Genomic DNA, 16,659 nt, shown 5'->3' with positions numbered 1-16,659 from the left:
AAGTGCTAAGGATTTTATATGATGTTTCTATGGAAACCGCAAAGTCCATTTTCTCCCAGGCTTGTTTGGTTCAGACCTACATATGTATTTGCTCTAGCGGCCTTTAAGAAAACCCTGAACTGTCATGGTCATAAACAAAAGCTTTCAGAATGCAACACTACAGGAACAGTGAGATGGCTCAGAAGGGAATCGAGTTTGCCATTCCAGCCTGAGGACCTCAGTTCAACCCCTGGAAGCGATGGAAAGGTATAAGGAGAAAACAAACACCTCCAACAATGAACTGTGGTACTTGTGTGCCTGCATGCACATATCACACATGTGAGCACACAAGGGCACACATGTACAAACATATAAAATAATGATAATAATTTTTTAAATATTTATTTATTTATTATGTATACAATATTCTGTCTGTGTGTATGTCTGCAGGCCAGAAGAGGGCACCAGACTTCATTACAGATGGTTGTGAGCCACCATGTGGTTGCCGGGAACTGAACTCAGGACCTTTGGAAGAGCAGGCAATGCTCTTAACCACTGAGCCATCTCTCCAGCCCCATGATAATAATTTTTTACAATTCATATATTATTCTCATTTATCCTGACTCTAGTTTCTGATCACTCCACTCCTCCCAGTAATAATACAGTTTTTTGTTTGTTTTTGCTTTTTTTTTTTCTTCAAGACAGGATTTTTCTGTGTAACAGCTTTGGTTGTCCTGGAACTCATTCTGTAGACAAGGCTGGCCTTGAACTCACAGAGATTTGCCAGCCTCTGCCTCCCAAGAGCTGGGAATTAAAGACATGTGCTACCAGTGCCTGGCATAATAAAGTTTTTTTTAAAAAAAAGAACTGAACATTAATGAGAATATGGGACTAGGCAAGAAGGATTTAACTAGTAGATAAACAAAGGAGCTGGTCTGAAATTATTCGGTGTATACATTGAAATAGAGCAACTGTTTTTGAAAATTAAGTCATATATACCAAAGAAACAAACTCCAGCTTTTCTCTTAATGGTCCTTAGAACCCTGAAATTGCTGTCACTCGAGTGATGGTACTGACAGCAAGAATAGAGTGTGAAGACTTGGGCTGGGTGAAAAGAGCCAACCCATGAAGGCAGTTTACTTTACCTGGGAGTTGTGACTGCTTTCCCCTGTGGGTACCATGGGACAGTGAGCAATCACTGATACACTGACTACAGAGAGGACAGAACTTGTTGGAAATGCTTGACCTGGGTTCTAATTTCATTTGTTATTTCCTAGCCAGATGCTCCTGGGAGAGTCAAGTCACTTGAACTCTCTGTGCTTCAGCTTCTCTGACTGCAAACAGAGGCAATATTACCCCTTTGTAGCTCATGGCTATCCCATCAGAGGTAGAGCAGAGAAGTATACAGGTCAAAGCCAGACAGACTTGGGAGTTAACCCAAGATAAAGTTATAAAACAGACAGAGAATAGATGCTTAATAAATGGAAACTCCATCTCTCCTTGTTGTTTATCGTGTTTTTTTTTGTTTGTTTGTTTTGTTTTGTTTTTGTTTTGAGACATGGTTTCTCTGTAGCTTTGGAGCCTGTCCTGGAACTAGCTATTGTAGACCAGGCTAGCCTCGAACTCACAGAGATCCGCCTGCCTCTGTCTCCTTGTTTTTATTAAGACTAGCTAAACACAGATGAGTAGTGATAGTGCACGCCTTTAATCCCAGCACTCAGGAAGCAGAGGCAGATGGGTGGATTTCTGTGAGTTTGTCTTTTATTCATTTTATAATTTTATGTATATGAGTGCTCTATCCGCACGCCAAAAGAAGGCATCAGATCCCACTATAGATGGTTGTAAGCCACCATGTGATTGCTGGGACTTGAACTCAGGACCCCTGGAAGAGCAATCAGTGCTCTTAACCACTGAGTCATCTCTACAGCTAGTTGTGATGGTACTTGCTGGTAGAATTTGCTAAAGGAGACTGAGAAGGAAGACTACAAGGCCAGCCTGAGAGAAACCCTGTCTTGAAAAAAAGAATAGCCAAACACAACTGAGAACTTAAAGATCACAGCTCTAACACACTACCCATAAAAACCAAAATAATATGCTTAGCATAAAAACTCAAACATAACTGGGTGGCGGAAGAACATGTCTTTAAACCCAGCACTCAGGACATAAATGTAGAAAGATCTCTGAGCCAGAGGACAGCCTGGTCTACAGAGTTCTAGGATGGACAGAGCTACACAGAGAAACCCTGTCTCAAAAAACCAAAACAACAACAACATCAACAACAAGAAAAACCCTCAAACACAGTAGCAGGTGAAATGGCTTTTCTAACCACTGGTGCCTTCAGTTCTAAAGGAAACAGTAGGACCTGAGCGTCCCCTGGCAGGGCACTAAGAATGCATTAGGTGCTACTATAGCAATAGTTCTCAACCTTTCTAATGCTTCAACCCCTTAATACAGTTGCTCGTGTTGCTACATCATAACTGTGATTTTGCTACTGCTATGAATTGTAATATAAACATCTGTGTTTTCTGATACACAATCAACATAAACCAATTCTTTTGTTTATAGGCTATCAGGAAACAACCTGAAAAATTTTTTTTGTTTGTTATTTTGAGTCAGGGTTTTTCTGTGTAGACCAGGCTGTCCTGGCACTCAGAGATGGCCTTCCTCTGCCTCCTAAATGTTGGGATTAAGGGCGCACCTCCCATATGAAAAGAAAATTTTAAGGAAACAATTCCACTTAGAATAGCATAAAAATGTAATAAAGTTAAGAGGATCAAAGACTTACACAGTGACAAGCACAAAACATTGTTAAAAGAAATTACACACTCAGCCAGGCATGGTGGCACAAACCTTTAATCCCAGCACCTGGAAGACAGGGGCAAGTGGATCTCTGTGAGTTAGCTAAGGCTGTTACATGGAGAAACCAGAGCTGTACACTTCCTGGTGTTAAAGCATACTACCGTGCTGCAGTAATCAAAACACTGGTACAGACATATAGCTCAACAGAATAAAATAAAAGCCTACAATTACATTCAGAAATATATGGTCAAACAACCTTCAACAAAAGACTACACAGTGGGGAAAGAACAATCTCTTCAACTGACAGTGCCAGGCAAACGTTTGGCAGTCTCATGCATACAGGCAGGAGCAAAGAAAGAGAAAAAGAGTCCTCTTTTCTTATATTACACACAAAGATCAACTCAAAATTTATTAAATGTAAGGTCTGAAACTGTAAAATTCCTGGAGAAAAAGAGAAGAAAAGTCTTCCAAGGTTGGTCTTAGCAATGATTTCATGGAAAAGACACCACAAAAACCCAAGTAACATGAGCTAAACTAGAAAAAAAAAACAGGCTGTGCAACCAACAAACCACCATCCCTTCAAAGCAGCCTACGAAATTTGAGGGAAGAAGTTTATCTGGAACACGGTGAATTCAAGAGGTAGAGTTTTCGATTATAAAAGATAAAAACCGCTGAGGACACTGATATACACTTAAAGATTGAGAGAGCTCAGTGAGTAAAGTGTTTGCTGAGCCAGAGAGAGATCTGAACACAGACCCCAGTGTCCACAGAAAAGCCAGGCATAGCGATGTATACTGGTATCTCAGTGCTGAGGAGCGGGCAGACAGGTGCATACTGAGGACTCTGGCCAGCCTGTCTAGGAGGTTTAGTAAAAGACCTTGTCTCAAAAAATAAGGCAGAGAACAAATAGAGACATCCCACAAGTGTCTATATGGATGACAGCACCCACACCCCACATATCACACACACACAATCACATGCTGTTTTCAGACCAGACTGAAATAAATTATTTTTCAAGAGAAAAATTTTTCAACATGAATAAAAATGCTTGATTAAACAAATCAAAACAGTAAAATTAGGAGTTTTACACAAATATATACACATTGATTTAGTACATGCTGTGTACCCACGCAGAGGACGTAACTCAAATTTCTTATCTTTCATTTGTTTATACTTAATTGGAGAAATCCTTTAATTTGCTTATGAACTCTCTCTTGGCTCTCTTTCTGCCTTCTGATCTATGCTGTCATTGTCCTACTTCAAACTATTACCTGACTCTTTTTTGTTTGTTTGTTTGTTTGATTGTTTTCTTCAAGACAGGGTTTCTCTGTAGCTTTGGAACTCACTTGGTAGACCAGGTTGGCCATGAACTCTGCCTCCCGAGTGCTGGGATTAAAGCCACTGGGCTACATCAATCTCGTTCGTTGAATAGGCTTCTGCAAACCCATTTTAAACCATTTCCATTAATTTTTTTTTCTAAAATGCAAATCTGTATATGACACTCTCCCTGTTTACAACTGTTAAGTGATTGCTTCTTGGTACACAGCAAAAATTTGTAAAACTGATCCTGGTTCCTCAAGTGCTTGAGGATTATTTTGATGGGTGGGTCATAAAATAGACCCAATTTTCTAGACTCTAGGGGCCCTTCTGCTTGCTAGTAGGAACAGGAGGTGTAGGATGGCCCCATAAAGGCTTTACATATGAGCCCATGGCCAAAGACAGCTGAGGCCTCTCCTTAGAGAACTAATAGAAATTCAAGGACTCTACCTTACTTCTTACCGTGCTACTGCAGGTTCCAAGTGCTCCAGCTTCAGTGAACTACCTCCCTGTGATTTTTTTAAAGGATCTGTCCTTAGGCCATTCCAGTCTATTCTGTGTAGCTTTGATAAATGATGTGTACCTTTTCAACACAACTACTTCTTCCTTCCCCTTCAAGGATAAGTTCAAAAGTACCTTAAGGAACACTTTCATGAGTGTCTCCAGCCTCTACATCTTCTCTCTCAGTGTACTCTGTCTATTTAGTATCTGTCTGTCTCATATAGACTAACAGAGTAGGAACTTGGTAAATAAATACCCATGGAAAGGAGTGGAGTAGGAAGACTATTATTACTATTTTATATGAACAACAGCCAGGTGGCGGCGGCATACACCTTTAATCCCAGCACTGGGGAGGAAGAGACAGGTGTGATGGGGAACCTCCTTCAGCCAATGGCCTTTGAGAGGCTGGACCAGGTGGGCATGGAAATAAGTGACTGCTCGGCCTCTTCCACACCTGGTTCCTGTTTCCTCATTGTGATCCTTTGAGTTTCCCCTTTAATAAAGAAAAACCTTAGAAGACCCTATTCAGAGCTAGTGTGGGATTATTTGATTAATATTCCCCCATCTGATGCATTCTGCTTCACAGGTGGATCTCTTTGAGTTTGAGGCCAACCTGGTCTACAAAGTAAGTTCTGAGGCAGCCAGAGCTGTTACACAGAGAAACCCTGTTTCAACTCCACACCCACAATAAAAACACACACAGAAGGGGGGGGGGGGAGGGAGAGAATATGACTGTTGCTAATTTCTGCCAGGCTAAGTTACCTATAACTAAGTTATTGATCAAAGGGGAAAAAATATTCCTCTGGATGGTTTGGAACCAGAACTGAGTTCATGACCTGTGAAATTCTTAGGAAGGATTAAGGGATCATAAGAAGAGCTTTAGACTTTAAACTTTCAGACTCTATACACAGCTTTACAGAAGTGAAAGCCAAAATAGCAGGAGAGAGACTCAAGGTGAACAGCTACAGGAACATTTGGAGCACTAAGCTTCCAGATCACACTAAGAGAGTGGGTGCAAGAACTCACCTGAACTGGCCCAATGCTCTTATTCCGACCTCCAGGCATGCCATCCTCTCTGATAGCTAGAAGGAAATATAAGACAGTCAGAAGCACACTCACAGTCATTTAAAAATGAAAAGGAAGCCAAGCCGGGCGGTGGTGGCGCACGCCTTTAATCCCAGCACTCAGGAGGCAGAGGCAGGCGGATCTCTGTGAGTTCGAGGCCAGCCTGGTCTACAGAGCTAGTTCCAGGAGAGGCTTCAAAGCTTCAGAGAAACCCTGTCTCGAAAATTAAAAAAAAAAAAAAAAAGAAAAGAAAAAAATAAAAGGAAACTTATCTGTACCAGCACTAGGGAGGCAGAGGCAGGCTGATGTATGTGCATTTGGGGCCAGCCTGGTCTACTACATAGTGAGTTCCAGGACAGTCAGAGCCACATAATGAAACCCTGTCTTAAGTGCGTGCGCACACACACACACACACACACACACACACAAAACTTACCTTGCTAAAAGTATAATGTAGTAAATGATGAAGCCAAGATCAAAACACAGGCCATTCTGGACACACAGTACACATTATTGCTGTAAATTGGCCATAAGCAGCAGATGCTTTTGTGCCCCCAAGGTAGTGGATGTATACTGCATTATTGTACACATTCAAGATGTCCAACAAAAATAGAACATTCTTAACAAGTAACAGTTACAAATATCCCACAAGAAAGGGATATTTCTGAGGGACATTTTAGTGTGTATGTGAACGAATAATTGCATTTTAAAATAAAATATATTTTATTCTTTGCCCAAGTTTAATGTAAAGGATTGGAACAGCACTCTGCTACCCAGGCAGATGCACATATGGCTTTTGATGTTGGGTTTTTATTAATCGCAATGTTCACCCTACTAGTTTCTCATTACAAAAGCAGGAAATTGAAGCTGAAGGAACTTACTTAGTATTTTCTTATTTTATATATATGAGTATCTTGCCTACTTGTGTGTACCCATGTGTGACTGGTGCCCACAGGTCAGAAGAGGGAGTCAGATCCCAGGAACTAGTAATGAATGTTTGTGATTTACCGTGTGGGGCCTGGGTGCCATCCAGATCCCCTGCAGGAGCAGCAAATGTTCTTAAACACCAAGCCATTTATCTAGTTATCTAGTCCCCAAATGATTCTTAGGTTGCAGGTTTGTTGTTACTGTTTGTTTAAATTTTAGAATCTATCTCTATGCATATGGGTGTTTTGCTTGCATATGACTGTGCACTATGTGCCAGGTGCCTAGTAAGGCCAGCAGAGGGTGCTGGATACCCTGGGATACCTTAAGAAACCTGTAAGCTGCCAAACCAGAACCCAACACTGCACTTAGAAATCATGTTTTGGGGCTGGAGAGATGGCTCAGTGGTTAAGAGCACTGACTGCTCTCCCAGAGAACCAAGATTCAATTCCCAGCACCCATAAGGCAGACAGCTGACAACTTTCTGTAACAGTTCCAGGGAATCTGACATCTTCATACCAAAAGCAGATAAAAATAAAGTTAAATAAATACTGAAAAGAAAGAAATCATGTTTCTATTGTTTACTCCAAATTGTAACAACTCTTTAGTCTTTGTCTTCGTGACCTTGACACTTTCCTCTAGTGTGTTACATTGTCGCTTCCTACCCTGTTAGTTATTTTGAAAAACAATCTTCTAGCTGGAGGGGGTGGTTTATGTCTTTAATCCCAGCACTACAGAGGCAGAGACAGAGACAGAGGCAGGTTCATCTCTGTGATATCTAGGCCAGCCTGATCTACAGAGTGAGTTCCAAAATAGCCAGAGCTACACAGAGAAACCTTGTCTGGAAAAATCAAAAACAGAAAATAAAAATTAGAAAACATTAAAAAAAATTATGTCAATAAGGGCTCCTAAATTTTCTCATGAGTATTCTGATAATGAACTTCATGCTCTCTCTCTCTCCCCTCCCTCCCTCGACTCTCATCTCTGTGTGTGCCAGTGCTAGTCTTGGCATTCTTCTTACCAGGGTAAATTATATTGGTATTCTTACTAGTGATGCTAACTATGGTATGGTAGAGGGTAGTTTTACTTGACACAAGCTAAAGTCACAAGCTAAGAGTCACCCAGGTGATACTGATTTTGAAGGCATGAAGGGGTCATGGAGAACAGCTGAAGCTTGGCATTGTGAGAAAGCTGCAGTCTCAGTAGCACTTGAAAGCCCAGGATTGAATGGGTCATGCTGAGATGTTGAGGCTTGGCACCACGAAGAGGCTATTGATGAAAAGTGCAGCCCATCTACAGCAGAGACCCCAGGGTTGGAGATGCCAGTGCCATGGGATGACCACCAAAAACAGTAGCAGCAGTGAAGAGGATCCTGCCTGAGCTCTGCAAATGGCAGAGCTGGAGAACTGACCCAAGCCCTTTGGAAAAACCCCGAAGATCATGAGTGGATCCCAGACATTAGACATTACTCTACACTCTTGGGAGTTTGATTTTGTTTGGATTTGATTGTGACTATGCCTTGGTTCTTCCCTCTTGAAGTAAGAAAGATTTTAACTTAATTTTTACTTTTATAGGTGCCCACATCTTTAAGACTTTGGATTTTTAGAAATTGGATATTTTAGAAATACTGAACTTTAATGTGTTTGAATCTGTAAAGACTGTGGGACTTTTAAAGTTATTTATGTCTTTTTGTTTTGTTTTTTTTTAAAATATTTATTTATTTATTCATTATGTACACAATATTCTGTCTGTATGTCTGCAGGCCAGAAGAGGGCACCAGACCTTATTACAGATGGTTGTGAGCCACCATGTGGTTGCCGGGAATTGAACTCAGGGCCTTTGGAAGAGCAAGCAGTGCTCTTAACCACTGAGCCATCTCTCCAGCCCTTGTTTTGTTTTTTGAGACAGGATTTCTTTGTGTAGCCCTGGCCATCCTGGAACCAGTTCTACAGACTGCCCTCAAACAGAGATCCTACTACCTCTCCCTCCCAACAAGGAGTCCCGCTGGGTGTTGTGGCGCTATTTATGTTTTTAATATGAAAACTTGGGGATGAATGAGAAAAAGAAAAGTGTGTTTGTGTTTCAGGTTGACAAGGGGTCAATTGTGCTGGACAACTTAGGTCAACTTTACACAAGCAAGTCATTTGAAAGGAGGGAACCTCAGCTGAGAAAATGCTTCCACAGGATCAGGCTGTAGGCTAGCTTATAGTACATTTTTTAAATCAGTGATTGAATGGAAACAGCCCAGCCATGTGGATGGTGCCACCTCTAGGCTGGTGGCCCTAGGTTTTGTAATAAAGTAGGCTGAACAAGCCAGTAAGCAGCACTCTTCCATGGCCTTTGCATTAGCTCCTGCCTCCAGGTTCCTGCCCTGTTTGAGTTCCTGCCCCAACTTCCTTCATTGATAAACAGTGATATGGAATTAGAAGTCAAATAAAATAAACCCTTTCCTTCCAACTTATCTTTTGGTCCTGGTGTTTCACTGCAACAACAGAAACCTTGACTAAGACACTAACGTTCATCACATTCTGGCTGAAGTAAATTCTCCATGGAAACAATTTCCTTTTGAGTTAAACTTCAATAGTTTAAACCAGTGCTCACTTCTGTTGGATCCCTATAGTGGATCTGAGCTGCAAGTCAGTACTGTGGTGTTGTACACTGGATTTCTTTCATAAGGAAGAATAGTCACTTCTGTTTATTCAGCTAGTTATTTATATTAACATAAGCATGCATAGACTTATTTCTGAGCCTATAAACAAATCTAGAGATATTTTGTTAGAACAACTGTGGTTACCGGGAGCTCTCAGGTTGATTTCTGTGCCTTTCACTGTGCCCTGTGTGCTCACTCACACACTCATGCACACGCTTGCTCTTGTTTATTTATTAAGTGTATGCGGATACCTGTGAAGGTCAGAAAAGAGCCATGAATCTCCCAGAGATGGAGTTAAAGGTGTTTGTGAGCACCTGGCGTGGGTGCTGGGATCCAGACTCTGGTTCTCTGCAAGACCTCTTCACCATGAAGTCATTTCTTCAGGGTTTTCACCCCATCATTTCTCCTATTTTCAAGTACTCTAAAACTCTCCATGATTGTATTTTTCTTTTTCCAGCCCTGAATTCAACTAATTTCCCATAGAGACCTTACTGGTGTGTGTGTGTGTGTGTGTGTTGGGGGGTCCTTCTGTCTATGTGTTGCTATTATTGGTTAATGAATAAAGAACTGCTTTGAGCCTATGGCAGGGAAGAACAGAACTAGGCAGTGAAAGCTAGGTTGTATGCTGGGAGAAAGAAGGGCAGAGTCAGAGAGATGCTATGTAGCCCAGCTGGAGACAGATGATGGAATTTTACCTGGTAAGCCACAGCCATGTGGCCATACACAGGTTAATAGAAATGGGTTAAATTCAGATGTAAGAGTTAGCCAATAAGAAGCTAGAGCTAATGGGCCAAGCAGTGATTTAATTAATACAGTTTCTGTGGATTATTTTGGGTCCAAGCTAGCCAGGCAGTCGGGAACCAACAAGCAGCCCTCCTCCAACACCTTACTCTTTTTATTGACACTTAAAACAGATTCTGGGTACTGGCTGTGTCTAGCCTCATGTAGGGGTTAGGGTTTATAGAAATACATGTATGGACACTAAGTCACATGCACCCCACACATTTTCTATTGTCCAGACACCAGTCCTATATTAATATATCTGACTCTGATATTCATTTTAGCCTTTCCTAATTAATAACTCCTTTGTCAAATATATTTATTTGCCTATTCAACCACAGTATTCAATTAAAAGAGACAGAATTCCTAACATATAACCTTGAGAGAAACAATGTTACAAATCAGAATGCTTTGTTTGTATACAATTATTTTTATCCTTACCCTTACAATATCAGTCAAACGCTGTTTTCCAAGGCCAGCTCCCTTCTTCCCTAGCGCCTCAGTGTGATTCATTTTAAAACCAGCTAGATGAATCCATCACACTGTAGACTTCATCTCTCCACCCACTTCCTCCACACCAACACATATGGCTCGACTAGCTTTTTATATCCAGTAAAAGTCACTTTTTATAATGTACAGTTCTATGGCTTTTGACAAGTAAGTAAAATTATTCATTACCAGTCATGAAAGTTTCAGAGAGTATCTCTTACTTCCTAAATAGTCCCACAGCAAGTCTAATTTAGCCCTGCTTTCTCAAGACCAACCAGAAGTGGGCAGGGTTTTCCCTCAGCATCCTTCCCTAGGCTACTAAGCCAGCTTCAAGGAAGAAAACCAGGCAACTCTCTGACCCAAGTGTCACAGTCTCTGGGCTGTAAGAGCTTTCAGGAGTTATAAAGTATGGTTCTTCTTCCCAAAAACAAAAAACAGATGAGTTTAGATGGAAGTTCAGAATCCTACATGCCAAATGAATAACCAAGATAATCAATCTGTGTATGCAGTCAAGAAGGTATCCCACAACTTAGCACTCACAGACCCTGGACAATGAAGAAAAATGAGAAAAGTGTAGTATAAAGCCAAATCAGGGTGAAGGTAGAAAAACAGTATTGCTCTGAAATTGGTAACTGTCAAGGATTTCTGTAAGAGATGAAAATACTGGGGAAGAGAATGTACTTCCAAGTAGAAAAACAAACTTGAGGACATGTGGAATGACATCTGGTCCCAAGTTCCTGCTCCGGCAAGAGAAGCTACAAAGACAGGCAGGGGACAAACCTAGCAACACTTCAAATACCTTCCTATGGCATTTGTTTAACATGCAGCAAGCACACGGTATTCTAATATGCAAACAGCTATGCCACACAGGAGATTTGTGGAACACTATACTGCTTCTGTGATTAGGCACAGCTCTGCTTAATAACACATTGTAACTTCAAAATTATTAACTATCACCATACTCACCCCTCGGCTCCATGTGTAAACTGGGAGTAAGAGTCAATAGGACAATGCACACAAAGTAAAGAAGAGTTTATAGCACCTACACCTAAGTGTTCAATGTTAGTTCTGCAAATACACTGTAGGACACCTAATCTAAATGTCCTTAAATAACCCTCTTACCTTTCTTTCTTTCTTTCTTTCTTTCTTTCTTTCTTTCTTTCTTTCTTTCTGATTTATTGTATGCGTGTGTATGGTGGGTTATACATGCCACAGCAACCTGTGGAGGTCAGAGGATAACTATCAGGAGCTGATTTACTCCTTCCTTCCAGCATATGGGTTACAGTAACTGAACACAGGTTGTCAGGCTCGATGCCAGGCACCTTTACCTCCTGAGCCATCTTACCAGGCCCCTCTTACCTTTCAATAGTAAAGCTCTCAAATATCCTTCATTTTTACCTTTCCCCCCAAGTTTGGTTTTTCATCATCATTTCTAACTCCTCAAAAATAAATCATTAGAGGCCTAGAGAGATGGCTCAGTGGTTATGAGCACTGCTGGTTTTGAAGAGAATCTGGGTTCAATTCTAGGTTTGGTACCCAGCACCCATATGGTGGCTCACAAATGTCTGTAACTCCAGTTGCACAGGATGTGATGCCCTTTTCTGAGTTCCACAGGTTCCTCTGTGCATAGAAGCAGTGCCCACTCTCTCCAGGGCCCTTCTGGGCATTTCTAACAACTTCCTAGTTGGTTCCCTCTACTCAACTTTCAAAGCTCCATAGAGTCAGTTTATTCATGTTGCTTTAGGGTAAGAGCTCCCAGAAAACTTCTCAATAAATGTCAAACTCTTTACCTTCCTAGACAAAACTTCTAAATAAACCTTGTGTCTGAGTATGCCATGTTTCTAGCAAAAGGACATCAAGTCCTACTTCATGCCTTTCCAATTAAATTCCTGTCATTAGTCCCTGAAAAAGTTGGTGGACTATATATAGTGCATGCATACGGAAAAAATAACTAAAAAGTTTAATAGTTGCAGATGAGGGGACAGATGAAGGGTAGCAGAGAGAGCCCTAAGCACCAGCTTACCCTTCCTGTTCATGCCCATCTGGAGACACTTGAGCAAGCGGCAGTACTGGCACCTGTTCCTCTGCTTCCGGGACATGACACAGTTCTTATCACGACTGCACCGATACACACGCTTGTTGCAGATACTCCTCTTGAAAAAGCCTTTACAACCCTCACAGGAGATGATCCCATAGTGCAAGCCTGTAGCACGATCCCCACAAATAAGACAGGTTCGTTGTTCAGCTCGATCATCTGGAACAGAAACTGAACATGTACAAGTTAGAGCGCTGTGGAAAGAATGGAGTTATGCTCACAGTTCCTAAAACCTTCAGCCCTGCTCTGAGTAAATCAAAAATACCACCAACTTCAGGCTAACTGGAAAGTCACTGAAGTGTCTTCTCCAACCTCATCTGTTAGCCTTTGGGAAAGAGTTATTTTGCCAAGTAAATGCTAACAATGTTCTTTTTGTTTTGTTTTGTTTTTCAAAATAAAGTTTCTCTGTATAGCCCTGGCTGTTCTAGAACTTGCTGTGTAGACCAAACTAGCCTCAAACTCAGAGATCTGCCTGTCTCTGCCTCAAAAGTGCTGGGATTAAAAGGTGTGTGTGTGCCGCCGCCGCCACCTAGCTTGTGTTCTGAATCTATTTTTTTTTGTTTTTTGTTTTTTTTTTTGTTTTACGAGACAGGGTTTCTCTGTGGCTTTGGAGCCTGTCCTGGAACTAGCTCTGTAGACCAGGCTGGCCTCAAACTCACAGAGATCCGCCTGCGCCTCTGCCTCCCAAGTGCTGGCATTAAAGGCGTGCACCACCATTGCCCGGCTTTTCTTTCTTTCTTTTTTTTTTTTGTGTGTTCTTAATCTACTAGCTCTGTTCTTCCTCTGTATTATTCCTAAAACAGAGTGAAGAAAATGGGCAAATAAGCACTTTAAAGTCAAGACCAAAGTTCAGAAGATGTAGCTGAGGAAGAGCTGAAGTCCTAATGATAACAGGCATCTGAAACACTGAATGAAGTTTGTTATCTACAAAAACATTAGTGGGTAAAAACTGTCTGGGAAAAGAAAATACTCTTAGGGCAGGAGAGATGGCTCAGTGGTTAAGAGCACTGATTGTTCTTTCAGAGGTCCTGAGTTCAATTCCCAGCAACCACATGGTGGTTCACAAACATCTGTAATGAGATCTGGCGCCTCTTCTGTCATGCAGGCATACACACTGGCCGAACACTGTTTACATAATAAACAAATATTTTAAAAAAAGAAAATACTCTAATTTATCAGTGAAACTAGCATTTATAGGGCCTGGACTTTAAATAATAACTCTTGTATGCAAGACCTGCAATACTTTGGGGGAGTTTGCTGATCCCAAGTGCAGGATAGAAAACATACAAAGTAACCTTTGTTGTGCTAGTCAAACTACTCACGAGGCCTCTCAGAAGGAAACATGAGACAATATGAAATTCTTTCTTAAGTCCAGGATAAAGCAAGCTATGCATTAAAAAGAATACTAAAGGGCTGGAGAGATGGCTCAGAGGTTAAGAGCATTGCCTGCTCTTCCAAAGGTCCTGAGTTCAATTCCCAGCAACCACATGGTGGCTCACAACCATCTGTAATGGGGTCTGGTGCCCTCTGCTGGCCTGCAGGCATACACACAGACAGAATATTGTATACATAATAAATAAATAAATAAATATTTTAAAAAAAAAGAATACTAAAGGCAATGGACAAAGCATTTCAAATACATGGCCAGTGATATGCCTCAATAGTCTGATTACCTTAGTTCAATTCCCAGAGCCTGTGGTAGATAGATGAACCAACTACCAAATGTTTTCTCACCATCATAAGCACATGATCCTGTCACAACAAACTATACAAAACAAACTTTAAACATTTCTATACAAGCCAGGTGGTGGTGGTGTACACCTTTAATCCCAGCGCTTGGGAGGCAGCAGAGGCAGATGGATCTCTGTGAAGTTCAAGGCCAGCCTGGTCTACAGAGCAAGTTCCAGGACAGCCAGAGCTATACAGAGAAACCCTGTCTCAAATTTTTTTTTTCTAAATATAAAACCCAGTATACTCATTAAGATTAAAAATGAAAAGCCTCATTAGTTATCACTGAAGATTGCCAGGACCTGAATTTGCTATTTTAAAAAAATGAAATAAAGGAAATGGGGAGTGTGATCAAGCATTTAAATAAAATTACTAGAATTATCACCTTATTCTATGTCCCAACAGTAAAAGAAGGGAACAAGGATGGAAAAACAGTTCAAAATGTCTAAACATGGCATGGTGTGGAAACCACTCAGCTGGGCTCCCACAGCACAGCAGAGACAAGCAAAGGGGACATCTGGCTTACACAGCTCTACAACAGAGGCAGGACAAATGAGGCAAAGACTTTAGACCTCTGGGTTCAAAACCAGGTTCTGGAATCTGCTAGCTCTGTCTCTGTGAGAGGAACTGGTAAATTCTGAAGTGTAAGTAGCTACCAGCAAGACAAATGATGGTACAGCCAGAAGGAACCCTACATGTGGTACTAGACAGCTCTAGATGGCTCTCTTCAACTTGGGTTTACTGAGCAAAGTCACGCTCCTTTCTTTTTTCTCTTTTTCAATAAAGGGTTTCCTTGACTATAACTTCATTCTGCAAACTGTTTTGGTTTTTGACACAGGATATCATGTAGCTGAGACTGGTTTTAAACTCCTGATCTTTCTGTTTCCACATTTAATGCTGCGATTATAAGTGTGTGCCACCGTGTCTAATTTCTTTCTTCTCTCTCTCTCTCTCTCTCTCTCTCTCTCTCTCTCTTCCTCCCTCCCTCCCTCCCTCCCTCCCTCCCTCTCTCCCTTCCTCCCTGATTTTTCGAGACAGGTCTCTAGCTTTGGAGACTGTCCTGGCACTAGCTCTTAACCGCCCGACTCCTAATTGTTTTCAAGAAGGTGCTGGTTACCTATGGTTGCCAGTAGTAAGACATTAGCCCCATAGTTACATACAGCATGCAAGAGAGGGGGGAATGACAGCTCAGAGCTTATAGGTAGCAGCCATGCTAACCAATGGCTGGTGGTGATGAAAACAAAGCTTAGGAAATAAAGTAAATGTAATAAAACTACACATTTCTGGGAAAAAAATCCCGCATGTGGCCTTTATTCCTATAGTCTTTAGTACAGTCTTGTAAACCTTAGGAGCAATCTTAAGAACTTTTCTGGGCTGGGCGGTGGTCGCACACACCTTTAATCCCAGCACTCAGGAGGCAGAGGGAGGTGAATCCCTGTGAGTTCAAGGCCAGTCTGGTCTTCAAGAGGTAGTTCCAGGACAGCTAGGACAGTTACACAGGGAAACCCTGTCTCGAAAAAAAACAAAAAATTAAAAAAAAACTTTTCTGTAGTCAGAAATTACTGTGACCGGGGTGATGGTGGTACTAGCCTTTAATCCCAGCACTCAGGAGGCAGACGCAGGTGGATCTCTGTGAGTTCGAGGCCAGCCTGGTCTACAAGAACTGGCTCCTGGACAGGCTCTAAAACTACAGTGAAACCCTGTCTGGAAAAACAACAACAAAAAACAAAACAAAAAAAAAAAAAAAACAAAAAAGAAAAAAGAAAGAAAAAGAAGAAACAGATTTCCTCACTGACAGCATGGGATCCTCTAGCCCCTAAATGGGCACATGATTTCCAGGTCAAAGTACCTTATGTGTGACCCTTGTTAAATAAACAAACAAACAAACAAAAAAACCTTGTTTAGGGGCTGGAGAGATGGCCCAGTGCGTAAGAGAACAGGCTGCTCTTCCAGAGGTCCTGAGTTCAATTCCCAGCAACCACATGGTGGCTCACAACCATCTCGTAACTGTCATGAGAGCCAATGCCTTCATTCTGGTATGCAGATGTACATGCAGACAAGAACATATATACATAAAATACCTAAACAAACAAACAAACAAATAAATCTTAAAAAAAGAAATTACTTTGAATAAAATACTGTTGTGTTGAATGTTGCTTCTCCAAACTTCTACTAAAGACAGTTACAAACAGATCCAGAGCTCAGTCACTGTTCCCATGGACATGGAACTACTCAGATTCAGAATGTCAAATTCAAAAGAAACACTGAGAATGCTAAGGCAGCTGATAAAGTGGGCTAGAAGACTGCACCCACTTTATCAGCTGTATCAGTG

General features: G+C 41.4%; 1 protein-coding gene across 3 annotated transcripts in view; it reads right to left on the bottom strand.

Annotated features, from left to right (window-relative positions):
- Window positions 1-16,659, bottom strand: part of Nr6a1 (nuclear receptor subfamily 6 group A member 1) — a 163,209-nt gene that overhangs the window by 17,666 nt on the left and 128,884 nt on the right. For all 3 annotated transcript variants that reach the window (XM_041674742.1, XM_041674743.1, XM_041674744.1), the window contains exons 4-5: window positions 12,528-12,770; window positions 5,623-5,678 (exon numbers count right to left, since the gene is read on the bottom strand). In XM_041674742.1, coding sequence (XP_041530676.1) covers window positions 5,623-5,678; window positions 12,528-12,770 — 299 coding nt within the window. The remainder of the gene's footprint in view (window positions 1-5,622; window positions 5,679-12,527; window positions 12,771-16,659) is intronic.

The sequence above is a fragment of the Microtus oregoni genome, unplaced genomic scaffold, assembly GCF_018167655.1.
Source record: "Microtus oregoni isolate MIOR12 unplaced genomic scaffold, Mior012 000025F_ref0000491, whole genome shotgun sequence".
NCBI lineage: Eukaryota > Metazoa > Chordata > Mammalia > Rodentia > Cricetidae > Microtus > Microtus oregoni.
This window is presented reverse-complemented; position numbering and strand designations above follow the sequence as displayed.